The 18,643-nt window shown below is 40.4% G+C and overlaps 1 protein-coding gene across 1 annotated transcript in view; it reads right to left on the bottom strand.

The window, feature by feature from the left end:
• MOXD1 (monooxygenase DBH like 1) overlaps nucleotides 1-4,897 on the bottom strand; it is an 85,788-nt gene extending 80,891 nt beyond the window's left edge. The window contains exon 1 of the mRNA XM_001926931.4: nucleotides 4,590-4,897. Coding sequence (XP_001926966.3) covers nucleotides 4,590-4,853 — 264 coding nt within the window. The 5' untranslated portion in view covers nucleotides 4,854-4,897. The remainder of the gene's footprint in view (nucleotides 1-4,589) is intronic.
• Nucleotides 4,898-18,643: the final 13,746 nt, after the last annotated feature.

The following is an 18,643-nucleotide window of genomic DNA, read 5'->3' as shown; positions in this document are numbered from 1 at the left end:
GCCCCAGCTGAGCTGTGTCAGGGTTGCACACTCTCCTCGCCTTTCCCTTAGAGCTTTTCAATTTGCTTTCCAAACATTTCTTTGTTGCCATTGGCTGGGGTGCACTTAAAAGAAGCACATCGTTAACCACAAAGAATGCTCACTGTTTTCTGTGATTTCGAATCACAGCACAATTTCCAAGCACTTCCTCAGCGAGCAGCCCAGCAGCAATTACCCTGCTGCTGAAGACTTAGTTCTCATCAGGAAAGGGTTCAGTCCTAGGGACAGCCCACAAGCAAGGCTGTAACAAATGATGACAGAGGTTTCAGCCTCCATTCACCAGCGATTTACACCCCCTAAGGAAGAGGGAATCCATTTTTGTGCAAATTTCACAGGCGCGGTCTGACAATGCTGCCCTCTTCTCCAACTCACACAAACTAGGCATTCATCACATTCATCAACCCGGATTACTTCCCTCAAATGGGCACTCACAGTTGCTAAATGGCTTGGGGCGGGGGTGGGACTGCTCTGTGTCAAAAAGGGGCAAAGTACAAGGAAAGGACACGAATCCATCAGGGAAGCGAGTGTGGAGTTAATTCATTGAGACACAACAGCGAGGTTTTCCAAAGCCAAGGCGAAAGGAAACACTGCTTCCCACCCCCACCCCTGGCACTTCTGTGGAAGACAGTGTCTTGAAACCAACCTCAGCAGCATCCCAGGGGTAACATGTCCCCAGGGGTAAGCCGGTCCAGAATAATTTACCCAATAGATTACACTGAGACAGGCTTCACTTCGTAATCGTTAAGTTTCTTTCCCATTTTGATCATACCTGGTTATACACCATTTGAGGAAATACCTCGACTGGATAGGAGGGTTACAAAACGAGCAGGACAAATTTCCAGAATACCTCATCTCTGGGTATAGTTTCAGGTGTGTCCAAGCCTACCACCCTGAAGCAAGGAAACCAAAATCTAAGTCTTCACTCCACAAACCTCCAAGCAAATGTCACACTGCCCTCTGGAGGTAATTTCTTTGGGTCCAGCCCTGAATTAGTGATGGGCAACCACTGAAAAATATGAGGTTGTAGAGGTTTAGAACTGTTTTGGGGGGTGGAGGGGTGGAAGGAGTGTGGACTAGGAGGACTAACTGTTCACTAACTTCTTGTGAGTGATTGTGTGTGTGTGCGTGTGTGCGTGTATGTATGTGTGACAGAGAGAGGAAGAAGAAGGAGGTGAATAAGTGAACACTTGCCACCCAATCTCAGCAGGGTGAAGAGAAAGCAGATCCATGGGGACAGGTACTCAGAGGTGGTGGTAGAAAGGAGATGGGCAAGTCAGTGAGCATGGGTGTAACAGCAGGGATTTTCCAAATAGTCCATTCCCATGTCCCCTAATATGGTCCATTCCCATGTCACGTCCTCGCAATGTCATGTTAGGTGAAGTCTATTTCCCTCTTGAATCCAGTGGGACTGTGACTACAGCAGGAGACACAGTCCATGACTCCAAGGCTAAGTTATAAAGGGCTATCCAGTTTCCATCTGGACCTCTTGAGATGGTCCTTCTTAGGACGCAGTCACCCTGCTGGGAGGAAGCTGGGTAGCTACATGGAAAGGGCACGTTCCAGCCACAGTACGGGTCAAGGTCTAGCCACAGCCAATGTCAGTCACCAGTCAAACCAGTAAGAGAGCCTCCAGATGACACCACCACTCACCTTGGAGTTGACACCAAGTGGAGCAAAGAAGACCTGTCACCACTAAGCCCTGCTCAAATTGCGACTTTGTGAGCAAAGTAAGCATGCCTTCTCTCAAAAAACAAAACAAACAGAAGATCTGGCAATACCTGATTTGCATTCCCACATAACAGTAATTCCCATGCAAAAAACTCCAGTTTCCTCAGTCCCCCTCTACTCTTCTCTTACAAACAGCCTGTTCCATTCAAGACTTGTCACTCTCTCCTGACCTCTATAGGAGTTTGGGTTTATGAAGTGTTTCACCAACAGTTCTCTACATGGCTGGCTGGGATTTATTCTAAATAGTTATCTAGGAGGTAACATTCTATTGAAAAGAAGAGTTTAAGATCATCAGGAAAATAAAAACCAGAATAATTAAAAAATAAAAAATATCTAAAGGTCAAGTTTTTTAATTAAATAAGGGAGGATGAAAGAAAACATATGGAAAATAGATGACTAGAAAGTCAACCTCAGTTATCGTACAGTCTAATGCCATCATCCATTGTGCTCCAAAAGTCAATGTTTTTTGTTGTACTGTCTCATGCAAAATTCATTCTTCCTGGAGTAAAGTTACATGAAATTCAAAGTCTACTAGCAGAATCACATCAACTATGTTTAAGAACCTTTTTTACTTGTTGGAATAGCTGCTAAGGATACCTTCATCACAGCACTGTATGAAGAACCTCAAATTAATAGTTTGCAGGGAGAAGATGCAATTTCAAGTGTTAGAAAATGAAATCAGGATGATCCAGCTAGAACTGATACTTTTCCTTTTATGTTTAGTGTATCAAGTCTTTCATTTTATTAAAGAGGTTTTTAATAAAATTTCTTTCCACTTGATAAGCATACTTTTTATTGTATATTACATGTCCTAAAATGAGTGGGATGCTTAAAGAAATGGAACAGTAAAGGATTTCAGCCAACTAAGAAAATGATTATCCTTTATATATGAAAATAAAGACACATTTCCTTAGGAATAAAAATAGAGGGGATGGCACAGCACTGTAAATCAACTATACTTTAATTTTTTAAAAAATTTTAAATAGAGAGGAAAAGTCCCCCTTCTTACTCATTAAATATTTTGGGAAAGGGCCAACTTCTAAGGATTACCTCATAGTGACATATGTTCAGTAATTAAGAAAAGTTCTATGTTTCAAAACCAATCTAAAAAGCACTTAATTCTTATACTATCTTTATTGAAGAACCACCTGCAGTACGAAGACACTGTAGTTTAACAAACTCTGTGTTTGTGGGGTGCCCATTATAGCATGTTAAAATAGCATTCTACCCTTCGTCTTCTACTTGTTATCAAACTGGATGGGTTGTCTAGAAATGCTACTCTTTGGGGGAAAAAATATCAAGTTATTTTTTAAAGTATACATGCTATGTTTTATATGGCCATGGTAAGATTTTTCCATTCCCCCCTCAACAAAACATGCAAAGATAGTTAAGGGGCATTTAACCCTCCCCACTCTAAACAAACAAACAAAAAGATGTGGCTCAACAAATATTTAAACAAGATAATGTCTATTTCATATCAGAAGAGAGTTAAGTTAGTCAGCTAGTGAGGCCTGTGTTTGGGGTCAAATTCTTGGTTTGCAAATTTAATGTCTGAGAGGCTACAGGAGGGGAAGTTTATACATCAGTGACTTCAGCAGAGTGTAGTCCTCATAAAACTTTATAGGAGTTGTAGAGTACTTATCTTGGGAGAGAAGGATTCATTTATGAAAAAATAGACAACAGAAGGGCTTTAAAGTTTTTATTGCTGTCATTTTCTTTATTTCTAGTCAGAGTTAATAGCTCAGTGCCAGAACTACGGTTCAAAATTAATGGCAGAATGTTGTGGAAATCAAACTTAGAAGTCAGAAATAAAATGACTGAGAAACACTCTTTGAGATCTATTGGGGTACATCGATTTTAATGTCACCAAAGCCTTAACACAAAGCCAGAGCAACTAGTTTTCTCCTAGATCAAGAGACTTTTAGGAAAGGTCAGTATTCTTGAATGAACTTTGATAAGTAACACTATATTCGCCACGATGTTATGTCATCATGGAGAAGTGTTGGTCAAGATCAAGTAGACAAAGATGTCCAGAAAACCTAACCATCTAATGATTCCGGTCATCTCACAATTCTTTATTTTTTTCCCTATTTATAAAAACATCTGTGAACGGGCAACGTCCCCCCTACTTGGGCTCTTTCAAAGCGAAACGGCAGCTGTCAGATTAATTTTGTTAGCTATCAAAGCAAGTGAAAAGTTTTGCCACTTAATACGTAGTTTTGCCTGGGGACTCCAGGTTTGGCGGCTTCCTAAATGGCTCTCGGAATAGTAAATTCCTATTATTGGGGGACCTTTCATTCATTTCTCGGATGAGGTAGCTGACCCAACCCACTGGCCTGGAGGTGCCAGAATAGCTGTGATGAGTGGGAAGTTCTGAGATCCCCGACCCTTGACAGCAAGACAGCAAGCGCTAAAGCTCTCGGGTCCCTTCAACCCTGAGAGCTGTCCCGTTAGGTCCCCAAAACCCGGGTCCCTCTCCTTTCCCATCGGGGATGAAGGCAGGTACGCGGCAGGTGGGTACGTGGGGGATAAGTGGGGCGCAGGGGGCAGAAAAGTTTTCAGAGACGGAAGGCTGCCTGGGGTCACCGTGCTCGGCTTCCCCAGGCCAAATCTCCTCGGGGTCGGGCGGGGGAGTTGGGAGTCAAGCCGCGGGAGCCTTTGGGGTGCAGGAGCAGACCGCGAAGTGGAGCGGGTGGCGGGCTGGGGCTGCGGGGCTGCGTGGGAGCGACGGCGTCCAACCGCGACCCGAAGTTAAGTCGGGTGGCCCGGGGCACCCCGTAGCCGCGCCTGCCCAGGGTCGGGACGCGACACGACGCGCTTACCTGGAGGTAGGGCCGCCCGTGAGCCACCCCACCCACGACGATGTCGGCCGCGGCCATGGCCCCGGTAGGTGAGAAGCCGAAGCCCACGTAGCCAGCGGTGCGCACCTCGAGGCGGAAGGCAAGCCGGCCGCCCTGCGGGCCCCAGTTCAGCCAGTATTTGCCCTCTGGGTCGAGGAGGGTGCGGTGGGGTAAGGGCCGGCCCGAGCCCCCCGCCGCCGCGCCGGAGAGCAGCCCCAAGAGCAGGAGCAGCGGCCAGCGGCACATCCTCGGGCGCGTCCTCCCCGCCGGCACCTGGGCTCCCGCCGACTGGAGAGCAGAGGGCGCACGCGGAGCCGCGGCGGCGAAAGGGAGGCCTGGGACCGCCCCCCGGCCCGCCCGCCCGCCGGGAGAGGCCGGACCCGCTAGCCCTCCCCGCCCAGGGCTGCTAGCCCGCCGGTCGGGCCCGGGTCCTACCGACTCGGGCCGCGTCCCGCCCTCCCTGCCCATCCACCTGCCGCCTTGCGTCCTCAACTCGGTCCCCAAAGTCTGGGTTCAGTGGGGAGCAAAGCGAGCGGTCCTGGAAGGAGAGGGAGGCGGAGGCAGAAAGGGACAGGGGGTCGGAGGCTGAGGGAAAAGGAGAGGGATGATGAGTCCTGGTGCGGGAAAGGGGGAGGCCGGGCACGTCTTGGGGAACAGGGGCTAAGGTATCCTGGGGAAAGAATAAGAACTTTCTGAAAGAAGGCAAGTTTAGCCAAGCCAAGGAGAGGAAGACTTGAGCAATCAAAAGGGATAGTCCTGGGTTCGCTGGAGGGCAAGTGAGAGAAATTCCCACCCAGAGTAACTGCCTTGATATTCGCTGCCTTTGATTTTCAGAAGCCCCTACCCCACTAGAGACAGGGTTCACCTCCTCCAGCGCGTCTCTCTCATCCTTTCACCCTGCTGGGCCTCAAATCAGGGGAGGTCTGGTTCCTAACAGCAGGAGTCAGCGCCCTGAGGAGGCTTGCCTCCTTCCACCTGGTCTTTGTGTGATTTGCTTTGGTTTTGGGGGGATGTATTCTGCCAAGCTACTCTGCCATCAGCAGAATAGGTCGGGGTTAAAGCATCATTTTGGAGTTAGATTTTAATTTGCAATCCTCTTTTCCTGCTGTTTCAAGTTCTGGTCATAGTCAAAAAGTGTTTATCAAAAAGTGTATTTGCCTCTACCTTTGACCACATCACCCCTCACTTTAATTACTCAATGTGGCAACTGCAAATTACCCTCTTTATTTACTCATTTATTTATATTCTGCCATGTTTCAAAAAAAAAAAAGTTCTAAGGTAGCTTACAAAATACAAATAATACAAAATAGAAAAATTGAGTTCCCGTCGTGGTGCAGTGGAAATGAATCCGACTAGGAACCATGAGGTTGTGGGTTCAATCCCAGGCCTTGCTCAGTGGGTTAAGGATCCGGTGTTGCTGTGAGCTGTGGTGTAGGTCACAGATGTGGCTCGGGTCTGCTGTTGCTGTGGCTGTGCTGTAGGCCCGCAGCTACAACTCTGATTGGACCCCTAGCCTGGGAACCACCATATGCCACAGGTGTGGCCCCAAAAAGACAAAGACCAAAAAAGAAGAAAAGAAAAGAAAAGAAAAATAAGAGAGGATATCAGATGAAAAATATAGGTAAGAAGAATACTACAAATGTGCATTATCTACTTTGGATTTGGAGGCTTATATTTATTCTCTTTTTTCAAATCATGTTTCAAGCCTGTTTTTTCTTGTGCCCATTTTCTCTTCCCACTCTTTTCCCCATAACTTTCCCAAAGTCACCAGCACATATCAGAACTATGCTCTCCCAAAGATTCAGGCATATTTGAGTAATTCTGGAAGGCAAGCTTGGAGTGGATCTGCTTACCAGGGAGTTCAAGGAGTTGCCTGAGAAGGGACTCATCCCAAGGAGAGAGGGGATGGAAGACTACAGGTTTAGCAAATTGCAATAGACCAAGCCTCAGAGAAGAGTGCCATTGAAACCTTGGGACAAGGCAAGAAATAAAAGAGCCTGTGAATCCTTAAAAGAACTGAAGCATTGAGAGTATGAAGTATCGCAGACACAGGGCCTTCTGGTAGACATCAGGGGCAGCAACATCAATTTGGGCAAGCTAGGAGTTGCTTCATGGCTACTGCTGTTGCTCTAGCCAGGAAGAGAAGGGAATATGGAGAGAGAAACAAAATGGTGCACATGAGGGCCAAGAGCAGTGGGTCTTGACATCCTATGAGGTACAGGGATTCAGGGGAGTCAAGTTAACTCCAGAGTGATCAAAGGCAAACTTCCTTTTTGACCCTACTTTTATTCCTAGCCTAGAGGAGCCTGGAAGACATGGCTATCTGCTTCCTGTGGTTCCTTATATAAATCCTAAATTCACATCTAGGATCTGACTGACCCCCGTTTACTGTTCTAGCTTTACCTTCCATCACCCTCATGTCACTCACCCATTTTTCACTCGATGCGTGAAACCTGCCTTTAGAATCTTCCAAAGAGAGCCTGCTGTTTCCCATCACTGTGCCTTTTCAGATTGCTCACACTTTGTGACATTTGCCTTTACTCGCCTCCATTACTCTTTGAAGTATTTTCTGATCCTGCTTCTCACACGTTACTCAGATTTCACGGACCACTCCAGAGCGGTACTGATGCCCATGGAACGTTCTGTCCAGACCTCATGATGGCACCCCTAACACTCCAGTGTCTGTCTATATGCTTGTTTTCTTTCCAGTAGCCTCTTTGGGTTAGGAACAGCCTCTGGTTCCTTGTTTGCTTCTTGTTGCTGTTGTTGTTGTCCTTTTAGGGCCGCACTTGCAGCATTTGGAGGTTCTGAAGCTAGGGGTCTAATCGGAGCTACAGCTGCCAGCCTACGCCAGAGCCACAACAACTCCAGATCCAAGCCTTGTCTGCGACCTACACCACAGCTCACAGCAACACCGGATTCTTAACCCACTGAGTGAGGCCAGGGATCGAACCCACAACCTCATGATTCCTAGTTGGATTCGTTTCCACAGCACCACGACAGGAACTCCTGGTTCCTTGTTTTAAGCCCGTTGCCTAGAATATGGACCAGAATGCAAAGGTGCTTAATAATATTTGTAGGAAGAATGAATAGATACATCTCTAGATCCTCCTGGAAGCATCCTCTTAACAAAGGTGGGCTATAGAGGGAAAGCTTGGCCCCCAGATATGATCAAATGTTCTGCACTGCCCTAATATTGAGGCAAAAATAGAAAAGACCACACACAAATACACAAAAGAGACAGTCTTACATGGTCTTTATTTGTTTACTAAGTAAGACTATTGAGTGTGACATTATCAACTTTTGCTTGTCTGTAACTGATTATTCATCTAAAACAGCCTGAGGGCTAAAGAAATATTAAAGCTAATATAACCATCTTAAGATCAGCTTAACAAACAGTATAGTTCATCCTCAAGAGCCCCATTCTGCCTTGGCTTGAATTATCCCAGTAAATGAAGACAAAAGAGACAGTTTTATCTAAGTGTGCTTCGTAAGCTACCTCAGTTCCCTAGATCAAAACCACCAACCAACTCAATTGCATAAAGGCCTCACTTTCCCCAATTTGGAAATTCATTACTGTATAACTGCTTGCCTTAAATCTGTAAAGAGAGAAGAAGGGAAGCATAGGTCCATAGAAACTCAGGATAAATGGCCAAGAAGAGAATGAAATCAGTGGCAAGAGGGTTCAAATTTATTTATTTTTTTACTATTGTTTTTGTAAAAAATGATACTAGCTCCTTATTTAAAGCTAAAGGTCAGGAAATGCAGCAAACTATGAATAAAAAAGTAAACTAAAAAAAAAAAATCACCTGAAATTCCACCCAAAATAACACTTGTATGCATTCCAAGAACATCATTTCAGAACCTACTCCCATTACAACCCTGAAGGAAGAGTCTGTTGAACAAAAATTTGCAAAAAAACAGGTGAATTAGTTTTGTAAAACTCCACTTGAAATAAACATGACGATACACATGACAACTGCAATCACAATTTTTAGGTTTCTTCTCTACACAAGCATCTAAAAAACAAATGGAAGAGACAAAACTGGAAATTCAGTGAGGTCTTACTTAAGTATAGAACATTTAACCACACTATTCATTCTTAAAATGAATCATTTTCTCACACTTTTCAATCAGGAATTTTAAATGCAAGGTTTATTTTGAATCCTCACCATTCTGATACACAGCTTGCCATCAGCCAGCATGACTGCATCCATGCTGGGCTTCCCTACCTTGGAAACCTCACCGCTATGGAAGGTTATTTATGTTTCCACATTTGTCAACTGTAAAGGGGGAGGAGGAGAGAAAAAAGAAAGCCCAAGAGACCCTTACAAGCCAATGCAAAGTCCTTGGTATGAACCAGGATTGTCTGAAATAGGTTACCTCTTATTTAAATATGGGAGTATCATAATTTTCCTGGCTACTTGTATCTAAGGTGCAACAATAAAAAAAAAAACCCTAAATATTTATAAAGTTCCTGTCTTCCAGGGAGCTCAAAGAAAAATATTTATATAAGTGATCTCAGCAGTTCTCCTGCATTCAAATAGGGAGGCTGAAGCATTTTCTCATTTTTGTCTGTTAACTAAGACTCTTGTGTGGATAGGCTCAGTTAATAGGCAAAAGTTGGTCACTGGTCCAAGTTAATACTGTGAGTCAGTGGCAGAAAAGCCAAAAATAGAACTTTGGTGTCTTTCTTTCTTTCTTTTTTTTTAACTACATACTTTCCCTAGCTCTCACCTCATATTCAATTTTAAAAAATAATTCTTAAAGCCACCGGGTCATCATCATGAAACTTTCTTTTGGCAGGGCTGATACTTTTCACATGAACAAGATGCCATGATCCACTGTTAGCCCAATATTGTACTCCTTATTTTAATAATGGATAATAGCAAGGATGATGGTGGTGTGGATGAGAAAGGTAGCGCCATGGTGTATTACTTGTATTATCAAGAAGCTGAGTTCTTGTGGTTACTTTGAAACTAAGTGCCAATTGGCATTGAAAATCGCTTCTAGAATCAACTGTAATTTAAAAAAAAAAAGAAAAAAAAAAAACACCACACTTCCAGGATCTTCCATGTGACTATAACAAGTGAAATACTTTGTGCAAAACCTGCTCTTTGGTATTATCTGTAAATCATGCTCTGAAATAAGACTGTTTCAGCTAGAAAAAGTAATAAGAAAATACTCTCAGAAGAAAAAAATAATACTCTTTTCTATCGCCAGCAAGCATCTGTTAGAATTTCCCTTTACAGGTGACCATAATATGCATCAATAACATGGTAGGGAAGATATTGATTTATACCAGTACTCAGTCTATATTATTGTAAAGCCATGTTTAAAAGTGATTTAGGCATCGATGAGAGCAATAGATTCTAGAAATGTGCTCATTATCAGAGTGACCTTTTTTATTTTATTTTTTGCCATACCCAAAGTACGCAGAAGTTCCTGGACCAGGGATTGAATCCATGCCACAGCAATGACAACAGCAAATCCTAAATCACTACGCCTTCAGGGAACTTTCAGAGTGATCTTTAGAGTAAGAAAAATAACCATGTTCTCACATTTTGGTAAATTTCCTATGGGCATAAAGCAACGGAAGCTGTCAGTGATGATGGGAGGAGAAATGAAGGGTAAAATGTGTAAGTCAGACCCAGGAATGTCAGCCTTAAAAGGAACTTAGGACCCTCTAGTCCATATCTCATCTCACAACTGAAGCTACTAAGTCCTAGAGAGAAGTGAATTGCTCAAGGTTGCAATTTTTTAATAGATCCTCCTCTTAACAGTTATTCTTTTGCATGTCTCATGTTCACCGTTGGTATTGGTTTTACCTTCTAGAAATATCATGGGAGAAAGAGTTAGAGAGGAAGAAGGCACTGTGAATGTAGTAATATTCTCCCTAGATATTACCCTTCTATTTATACAGTAGACTTGGTATTTAAATGCTTATGCTTCTATGTGCTTCTGCTTCTGTGAGCATCAACGTAAAAAAAAAAGGAGTCTGAGGACTTAGTCAAAATAAGCAGCTAACATCAATTTAAAACTAAATATGAATGTAGCTCCACACTAAGAATAATGAAACAATTCAGTACTACTTGATTCCAAAATCCTATATGTGGTTTGGGAAAAATTTAACAACATCTGTACTATAATGAAAAAACATAAAGGCTAGAAATACAAAATATAAAAATATATAAAAATGTAACTACTCAAAAATATAATGGAAGTCATTACAATTATTACTAAACATAATAAATAATAAAACAAGTCCCTTGGAATCTAATTATTGAAATAATTAGCAGTTATTTTTCCAAATGGAAACTGGCAAATATAAGACATAGTCTGGAAATGAGTGTTAAACAAGCTTTTGAACCTTGCTAATCAGTACTTGGATAAAAAAGAAAAGTATGTGTGTTTATTTCCTATGCTGCAAGATTTTTTTTTCCATTTCTAAATATAAGTCTCAATTCTTTGGAAATATGCAAACTTAAAGATCCAAATTAGAAGTTAAAGTAATTAAAGATTAACTTAGAGATGAAAGGTTAATTGATTTAGCCTTACTAAACGCAATTTGATCTTCAAACATCATCTTTTCTTCTTAGATAACCAAATGAAACTCTGAATTTTAAACCAGATCATCAAGTTGATGGTCACTGCTATAAATGACCAGATAATTGCTGTCACTAACTTACAGCAGAGTTCACCCAAAGTCTATAAAAACCCCAGGCATTACAAAATTAGCCTTAGGAGTAAAACCATTAATAGGAATGAGAACACAGGAGCATGACCAGAGGGTAATTTCTAGGGAGCCCTACACTTGAGGGGAATTTCACTGTATTCACTTACAATGTCCTCTTCCCCTCTACCCTTTGTCTTCCGAGGTGTTTATGGAAGTTAGTATTTGGTAAAACCAATTCCAGCAGTGAGCTTGATACCAAAAGAATAAAGAATAACTGTTAAGAGGAGGATATGGATAGATCCAAGTATTGTTAGCCTTAGGAATAAAATCATAATAATGATAATCACCATCGCAATAATACTAATGCATTTATTAAGTGCTGCAGTTTTGTTCCACAAATTGCCACATTTAATCTCTACAGTTGCTTAATGAATTCAGTAGTGTTTTTTCCCTATTTGGAGGAAACGGAGGGGAAAATGCTTCTTGATTTCTATAAAAGCAAAGACAACAGAGTCTTCTCTGTAAAGGAAGAAATTTCTTATAATAGTAAAATGTATGAATAACTATAAACTGTTATGTATCTTAGAAAGAAACTTTTTTAAACCGCTTTTCATTTTTTCCGGGGAAATCAAGAATGCAGTTCCCCATCACCACAAATGATGCAGTAGAGCTTCCCGCCACATCTGGGGAAATCTTGGGCATCAGCACATCCAGAGTGTGATGGGTAAGACTCGCCCTGGGAAAACCACCTTCCCAATCATGGTATCTCCCAGGATTAGGCTAAGCATTTTTTTGTACAGCTCTTCTCTAACAATTCTATTGGCAGTATTTTTTATTGAATATAAATAAAATAAAAACCCACAGAAAACCAATTTGCTATAAATGTTTGGAGCTTTTCTTGATACAAGTTTCTAAAATCGTATGTGGTTACTGAGTTCCTTGAGGAGTGGCCATATCCTAACATTGGTTATATGACAATGGAAGATATAAACATTTAATGTTAAAAGGTCATGGTGAGGGGGGAAGTTGGGAAGTGAAACGGAAGTGAAATTGAAGAAAGTCAGTCATCTTTTTATTATATTTCTCTTTTACTCTTTCTCCTCCGCCCCCCCACCCCCCGCCTCATACTCACATACAACCTAAAGTAACTCAATTATCCTTGTTAGGCAGAATGATAATTATTAATCGATATTTTCTCCTCTTTTCAGATGTTAGGAAAGGAGAACTAAATATGTTGAAAATCTAAACTTCGTGTAACATAAAATGAGAGTTTATGTCTTGTAAGGAATAACAGGAAAAAAACAAGTAATCTAGCTCTTTTCCTCAAGTGATATAATCAGTGCTTAGAATTCACAGTAGCAAAAAGTTACAGAGAAAACGACCGTGGTCACATTTTTTTTTTTTTTCAAATTGCAGGTTTATTTTGTGACTCCTGTGATATTAGGGAGTGAAGGCTTTAGGTAATTGAGACCATGATACAAGTATTAAACAGTAAGTGCAAAAGAGTTTGGAAACCTAATTCTAAAACTTCTTTTCTTTTTTTAAAAAAATCTGACAAATAATGTTTTATTATTTCTATTTATACTGCAGAACTGTTAAATCAGAAAAAAAAATTCAAAGGGAGTTAAAAAAATATCATGATTTGGGATATAAACCAGAGAAATCAAAATATCATTTCTGTATCTCCTTTTTTGACTAGTGTAACCAGTGTTTGGACTGGAAAACATTTTTAAAATTCTACCTTCATATTCTATGTAAAGAATATTTAGCAGGCCTAAATATTCCAGGAAAGGGATTAACCTGATCTGTGGGATCAATTTAATCTTCCACAAACAAGAGGCCAAATATCAGCCAGCACAGACCAACTCCTGCTCCGTTCTGCCTTCTTCTTTAAAAGTGATGTTTTAATTCAGTCTTGTAGAAACTCCTGTATCTACACCATGAACAAGAGCAAACACCATGTGATAAAATGCATGTCATCTGAGGGTGGCAAAATTAAGCAAACTGGTAAACTCTATAGTAATCAGTTCTTAAAGCATATTTTGTGTCAATTCTGAATTATCTAATGAAGCAAACGACCCCTTTTATAAGAAAAAAAATTATCTGAAAAGTGTTTGTCTAATTGCCATGTGAATTCCATATGTTTCTTTGGTGGCCAAGAATGTAAAAAGAGAGAACTGGAAAAAGCAACAGATTGAATCCCACTGAATGAGTCAGAAGAGTGAGAGATGTGTAAAAATAAAAAGGACAAGCATGACAGGGGACTACCAGAGTCCTGCCACCTTCAATCACGTGGCACATGTAATCACCACATCCATTGGGTCACCATTTCAAGGTAACTCTCCATTGATTATGGCCATTGCCCTGACTTGGCAAATTTATGGTGTTTCACACAGAGCTTCTAAACCCGGAGAGCAGAAGCTTGGGATGTTCCAACAGAAAACAGAAGCTTAGCTAGATTTTCCAAGACAGCTATGACCAACTAAGATAATATTGATGAGAGGGAAGATGAATTGGTGCAAAGAGATGATGGTAGGAGTAGAGTTTATCTAAAGATCCAGCCTGAGAAGTTCCCTGATGGCTCAGCAGGTTAAGGATCCAACGTTGTCTCTGCTGTAATGCAGGTTAGGTCCCTGGCCTGGGAATTTCCATGGGTTCTGTGGGTGCGGCCAAAAAAACTTATTAAAAAATAAGAAAAATAAAGATCCAGCCTGAAAAGGAAAATTAAAGATGCAAACAAGATTTAAGGTATATATGAAATGTGATATCAGATTGATGAAATTTTTTATACTGTCTTGGTTAGAAGAAAGATCTCCAACAATAGGACAAATTTTAGGTTGGGAGGACCAGAACTTGCACATCAGAAAGTTTAAGAAAACTGTGATGTTTTTAATAGAAAAAAACATTTTTAAATTAAGAAATGCTATTTAAATATTTAATAGAAAGATGTGTTCACAGTATACATTCTCTAATGAAGTCTGACATTCTTTCATTCAGCCTTTTGTGAATAGCTACCAGAATTTATGTTTCTATACCTTTATCAATGATTAAAAATTATCAGAACATCTGATATTCATGAGAATTTCTAAACATGCAAACATAAAAAATTTTTCACTTATATTGTGAAGCAAAATCTTTCTATAAATTATGGTTACACAACCTTATAAAAGAATTCCCTAATTCATGGAGATTAATTCCTTTAAATATTTTTTATTTGAAATTTGTGAGTTTTTCATTTAGATTGAATTCCAGGGTGTTCTATTATTCACTTATTCATTATAATTTTGAGGACCTATTGTATGCCTGTACTTCTAGATGCTGGAGATATATTGCTGAACAAACTCATTAAAAATAATTTGTCCCCTCATGGAGCTTGCGTTTTAGTGATTTCAGTAACTCAGGAAGTATTCAAAGAAGCACCAAATTATAGGTAGTCCAAAATCTGACAATTATTTTCTTCTTTTGAGGTGGATATGGAACAAATTTTTCTTTAATATAAAACTCTTTTTGAAATATTGTCACTTTCCTATTTTGAGTTCTATCAAAAGAAAGAACAAACTAAGGGCCTCCATTCTCCTGAATAAATAGTGTTGAAATGTTTTGCTCCATGTGGTAAGAATTATCGGAACATGGAGAGTAACTAAAACAAAGCAAAAATTTGGGGGCAGAGTATTTATGTAAGGGGAACTGCATCAAGATACTCTTAGTGGAGCCAAGACACAAAGTTTAAACCACCATAAAGAAATAATGTGTCCAGGCTCTAAAGAAACAAATCAGAGATGTGCCATTCAGAGCAGAACTAAAGGATAGTGAGGATGAAATGCCAGTGCATTTCGTTATGGGACACCCCAAAGCAGAGCTGTTTAAACTTATCAAATTAATTTATTAGGAAACAAACTCAGTCGACCAAATGAATGTTTAGGTATGACATTTTGAATCATGAGCTGTGCAATGTAAATATTTTATCTCCTCCTGTCTTTTGTTTACTTAGATTGCTTGACACATAATCTGTCTTTGGGTCCCACTGTTCTAGTTTAACTTCCGAAGTCTTATTTCCTCTGTAACATACACATGTGTGCACACGCACACATACACAAAGTACACACCCACAAACATGCGGTTAAAATATATCTCCAATTTCATCATATACTTCATAACCATTTGTTTAAGAATGTCTATATGTTGTGGGAAGGCTATATTTGCCTAGAAAACATAACATCTCTTTAGCATCAATTTAATACATCTTAACTTTAAAAAGTTAAAACTCAGTTAGTTATTGAGTCTACATTTGAAAACAGAACACAATTTTTAGGAACACAGTGGAAACTGAAACCTTTTTTCTGATACCCGTATTTTCCTTAGCCAGTTATTGGAAAGCTTCTGAATACTCTAAAAAATATGATGAAATAATCTCTCTATTCCTCCACAATTCCAGTTTATTTGGCAAATTGAAATGTTTGATTTAAAGCAGGTTCAGGAGTTCCCTTGTGGTTCAGTGGGTTAATGTTAAGCATTGTCACTATCGTGGCTCTGGTCACTGCTGTGGCATGGGTTTGATCCCTGATCCAGGAATTTTCACATGCTGCAGGTGCAGCAAATAAATAAATAAATAAATAAATAAAGCAGATTCATGTTTTAATGCACCATTCAGTATTTTCAAGTATGGTACACTCACTTGGCTTTGCAGCATATAGAAGATTACATTGGAAGCTTTTTCAAATGGCACATGCTTTAAATGTATGGTACTGAATTAAATAAACCCAGCTTGCGAAGACATTGATGAATGCGACTAATCATTATCATTTATGATTCTTTCTCACTCCATCCTTCCTCCTTCTCCCCACCTTTTGTCTCCCTTTCTCTTTCCTTTCCTGTCTTCCCTTCTTGATAAATTTCTATAAGCAGAACACACTTATAGGTAACAAGGTATGGGTTCAATTTTTCAGAAAAAGAAGAGCATGGACTTTGGAGCAGAGGACCCACCTGGAGTGAATCTCAGCCCTGCCACTTGCCTGCTGTGTCAACGTAAGGAAGTTAGTTAACTTCTCTGTGCCTTATTTTTTATCCCTTATAAAACATGGATCAAATTAATAGTTATGGGATTGTTAGGATTAAATAAGCTCATACTTATAAATTCCTTAAAGCCTGGCGCTAGGAAGTGCTATTTAAGTATACGTTAAATAAAATAAATAAATAAATAAGCCTAAAGACAAAACTATTCTTCACTTAGAAATAATTTCTCTAGAACGAAACCATGGAAAGTTAGTCAAGCCACCTGGTTTTGGTTTACCTCCCACATTGCACCAACCCTGCACCACAACTATATTCTATTTCAAGAAATTGAAATTGATTGCTTCTTGTCTATTGAATTCACATTTGTAAATAAAAATTCCAGAAGTTACTGTTTCCATTCCATTGGTCATTAATATAAGGCAGGATTCCTTCTGAAATTGGATAACATTGGAGAAGCAGAGTTGGACGTCGACATTGGAAAGAGAGAAAAGTGTAGCAGAAGTGACTAAAAGTGAAATGTAGGAAATCAAAAGAAAACATTTAAAAACCCTGTAATTAAAAGCATGCAAAGAGTCCTGTTGACTTTGCCTGATTCCAATATCAATGTTACGAGAGAAGTGATCTACTCTTAACTGTAAATACAGGAGTGAAGAGCTCCAGGGCAAATCACATCAAAAGCAAAAGGAAAGAGTTGGTGTGAAGGGGCCCCACCCAACCTCCCAGGATGGGCAGGGTTTTCCCGCAGACTAACCAAACCAGCAGCTTGGACCCTAGGTGTGAATTTTCACCAACCCTGGCAGATAAGTGGAGTTATGGGCAGTAAGTTACCCTTGGAGATCAAGGAGCACACTGAAATTAGACAGACTTTCCATTCTCTTGTCCCTTGAGTGCTGCTGGGGACCCTTGTGTTTGACTGTGATGAATAAAGCCCCTCTCAGACTGGCAGACTTCCCCTGAGGCTTTTGACATCACTCGAAAAGCACTTGCTTTCTATAAGCTGCATCGTGTTGCCCTTTGACCTAATGGAAAGATCTAGCTCCTGAATGTGTTCTGAGATGCTATTCATTTGTAGAGAAGTTAAAATACAAATCTATGGGCCTAGGAAGTCATTTTAAACTAGTCATTAATTTTGGAAATTTAAAATGTGAATTTGGGGGGTTATTTTTATTGCTCCTTAATTTTCAGTGTACTAAATCACTATTCAATATCTGTGCTAAAAAAAAAAAAGAGTAAAATGTATAGCAAGAAAAAAGTCCAAGAATTATGTTTTAATTTACATTTACCAAGAAGGGGGGAGAGCAATTTCCTTTGCGATCAGGAGAAATATAATTTCTCTCTGGTAGAGAGAGGGCTATGCCAGTATTACATACAGTGTCTGTCATTTTGGGGATAAATCCTGTTGCCACCAACCTTGCTAGGAATGTACCTATTTCAAGGCACAAAAGCATCTTTCTAAATGAGTTAATTTAAATTATGAAAACTTTCTGGCAGAAAAGGCATACAGAAAAATATAACACACTTCTAAGGAAAGATAGTGAACTGACCATGTGATTTGCCTGGCCTCCCTCCCTCCTGAAAGACACTAATGTGATTTTTCAAAGCCCTACACCCACAAGGAAAAAAAGAACATAAGGGGAGAAAAGAGCTGCAAACTTTTGGAAACCATAAAGCCTCTGAATCAATGGTAACTGATGTAGCAAATCTGAGAAAATGACATCCTCACCTGACAATAGAGGAGGTCCAGGAGAAAGGTGACTGACATCCCGGAATCTCCAAATGACCAAGCACTGCAAATTCCACAGACCCCCTCCGAGTGAATTTGATGGGGGGTGGGGGAGCAGTGAAAATAAGATTTTTTGAAAACTTAGAAAGGAGGTAGATAACCAAATCCCCTCTATTCCACTCAGCTGGGCCAACAACCCTCATCTGTTCCAGCCCCAAATTGAAGGTTTATTCTCCAGAAAGGGTGACAGAGCAACTCTATTTGGGGAAGGAGGTGAGGAGACCAGGCAATACTGAGGTCAAGAGTCTTGGAAGGGAAGAGGGGAAGTACTCGAGGTACAGAATGTCAGACTGCAGTGTTGTCTCCGTTGGCTTCTAGAACCCTGAGAGCTGCCTTACAGAAGGTAATTCACTGGAGAATCTACTCAGCCTAAAATGTTGAGGTTGGGCACCTCCCCAAAAAACTACCAAGTCAGATCACCCCCCACCACGACGCCCCCATGTACGTGTCCCATTAGTCTGTAGAACTTTTCATTCAACTCCCCAACTCCCAGTATGAATGAACTGCAAAAGATCACAAGGTATTTGAGGAAATCCTCTACTGTTCTAAAATGAAAGAACAAAC

This window comes from Sus scrofa, chromosome 1 (genome assembly GCF_054392235.1).
Source record: "Sus scrofa isolate SSC_HxYL_T2T_F1_AM1 chromosome 1, Sscrofa_HxYL_maternal_Yorkshire_Landrace_v2.0, whole genome shotgun sequence".
In the NCBI taxonomy this organism is placed as follows: Eukaryota; Metazoa; Chordata; class Mammalia; order Artiodactyla; family Suidae; genus Sus; species Sus scrofa.
The sequence above is the reverse complement of the archived record's forward strand: the minus strand, read 5'-3'. Positions and strand labels throughout refer to the sequence as shown.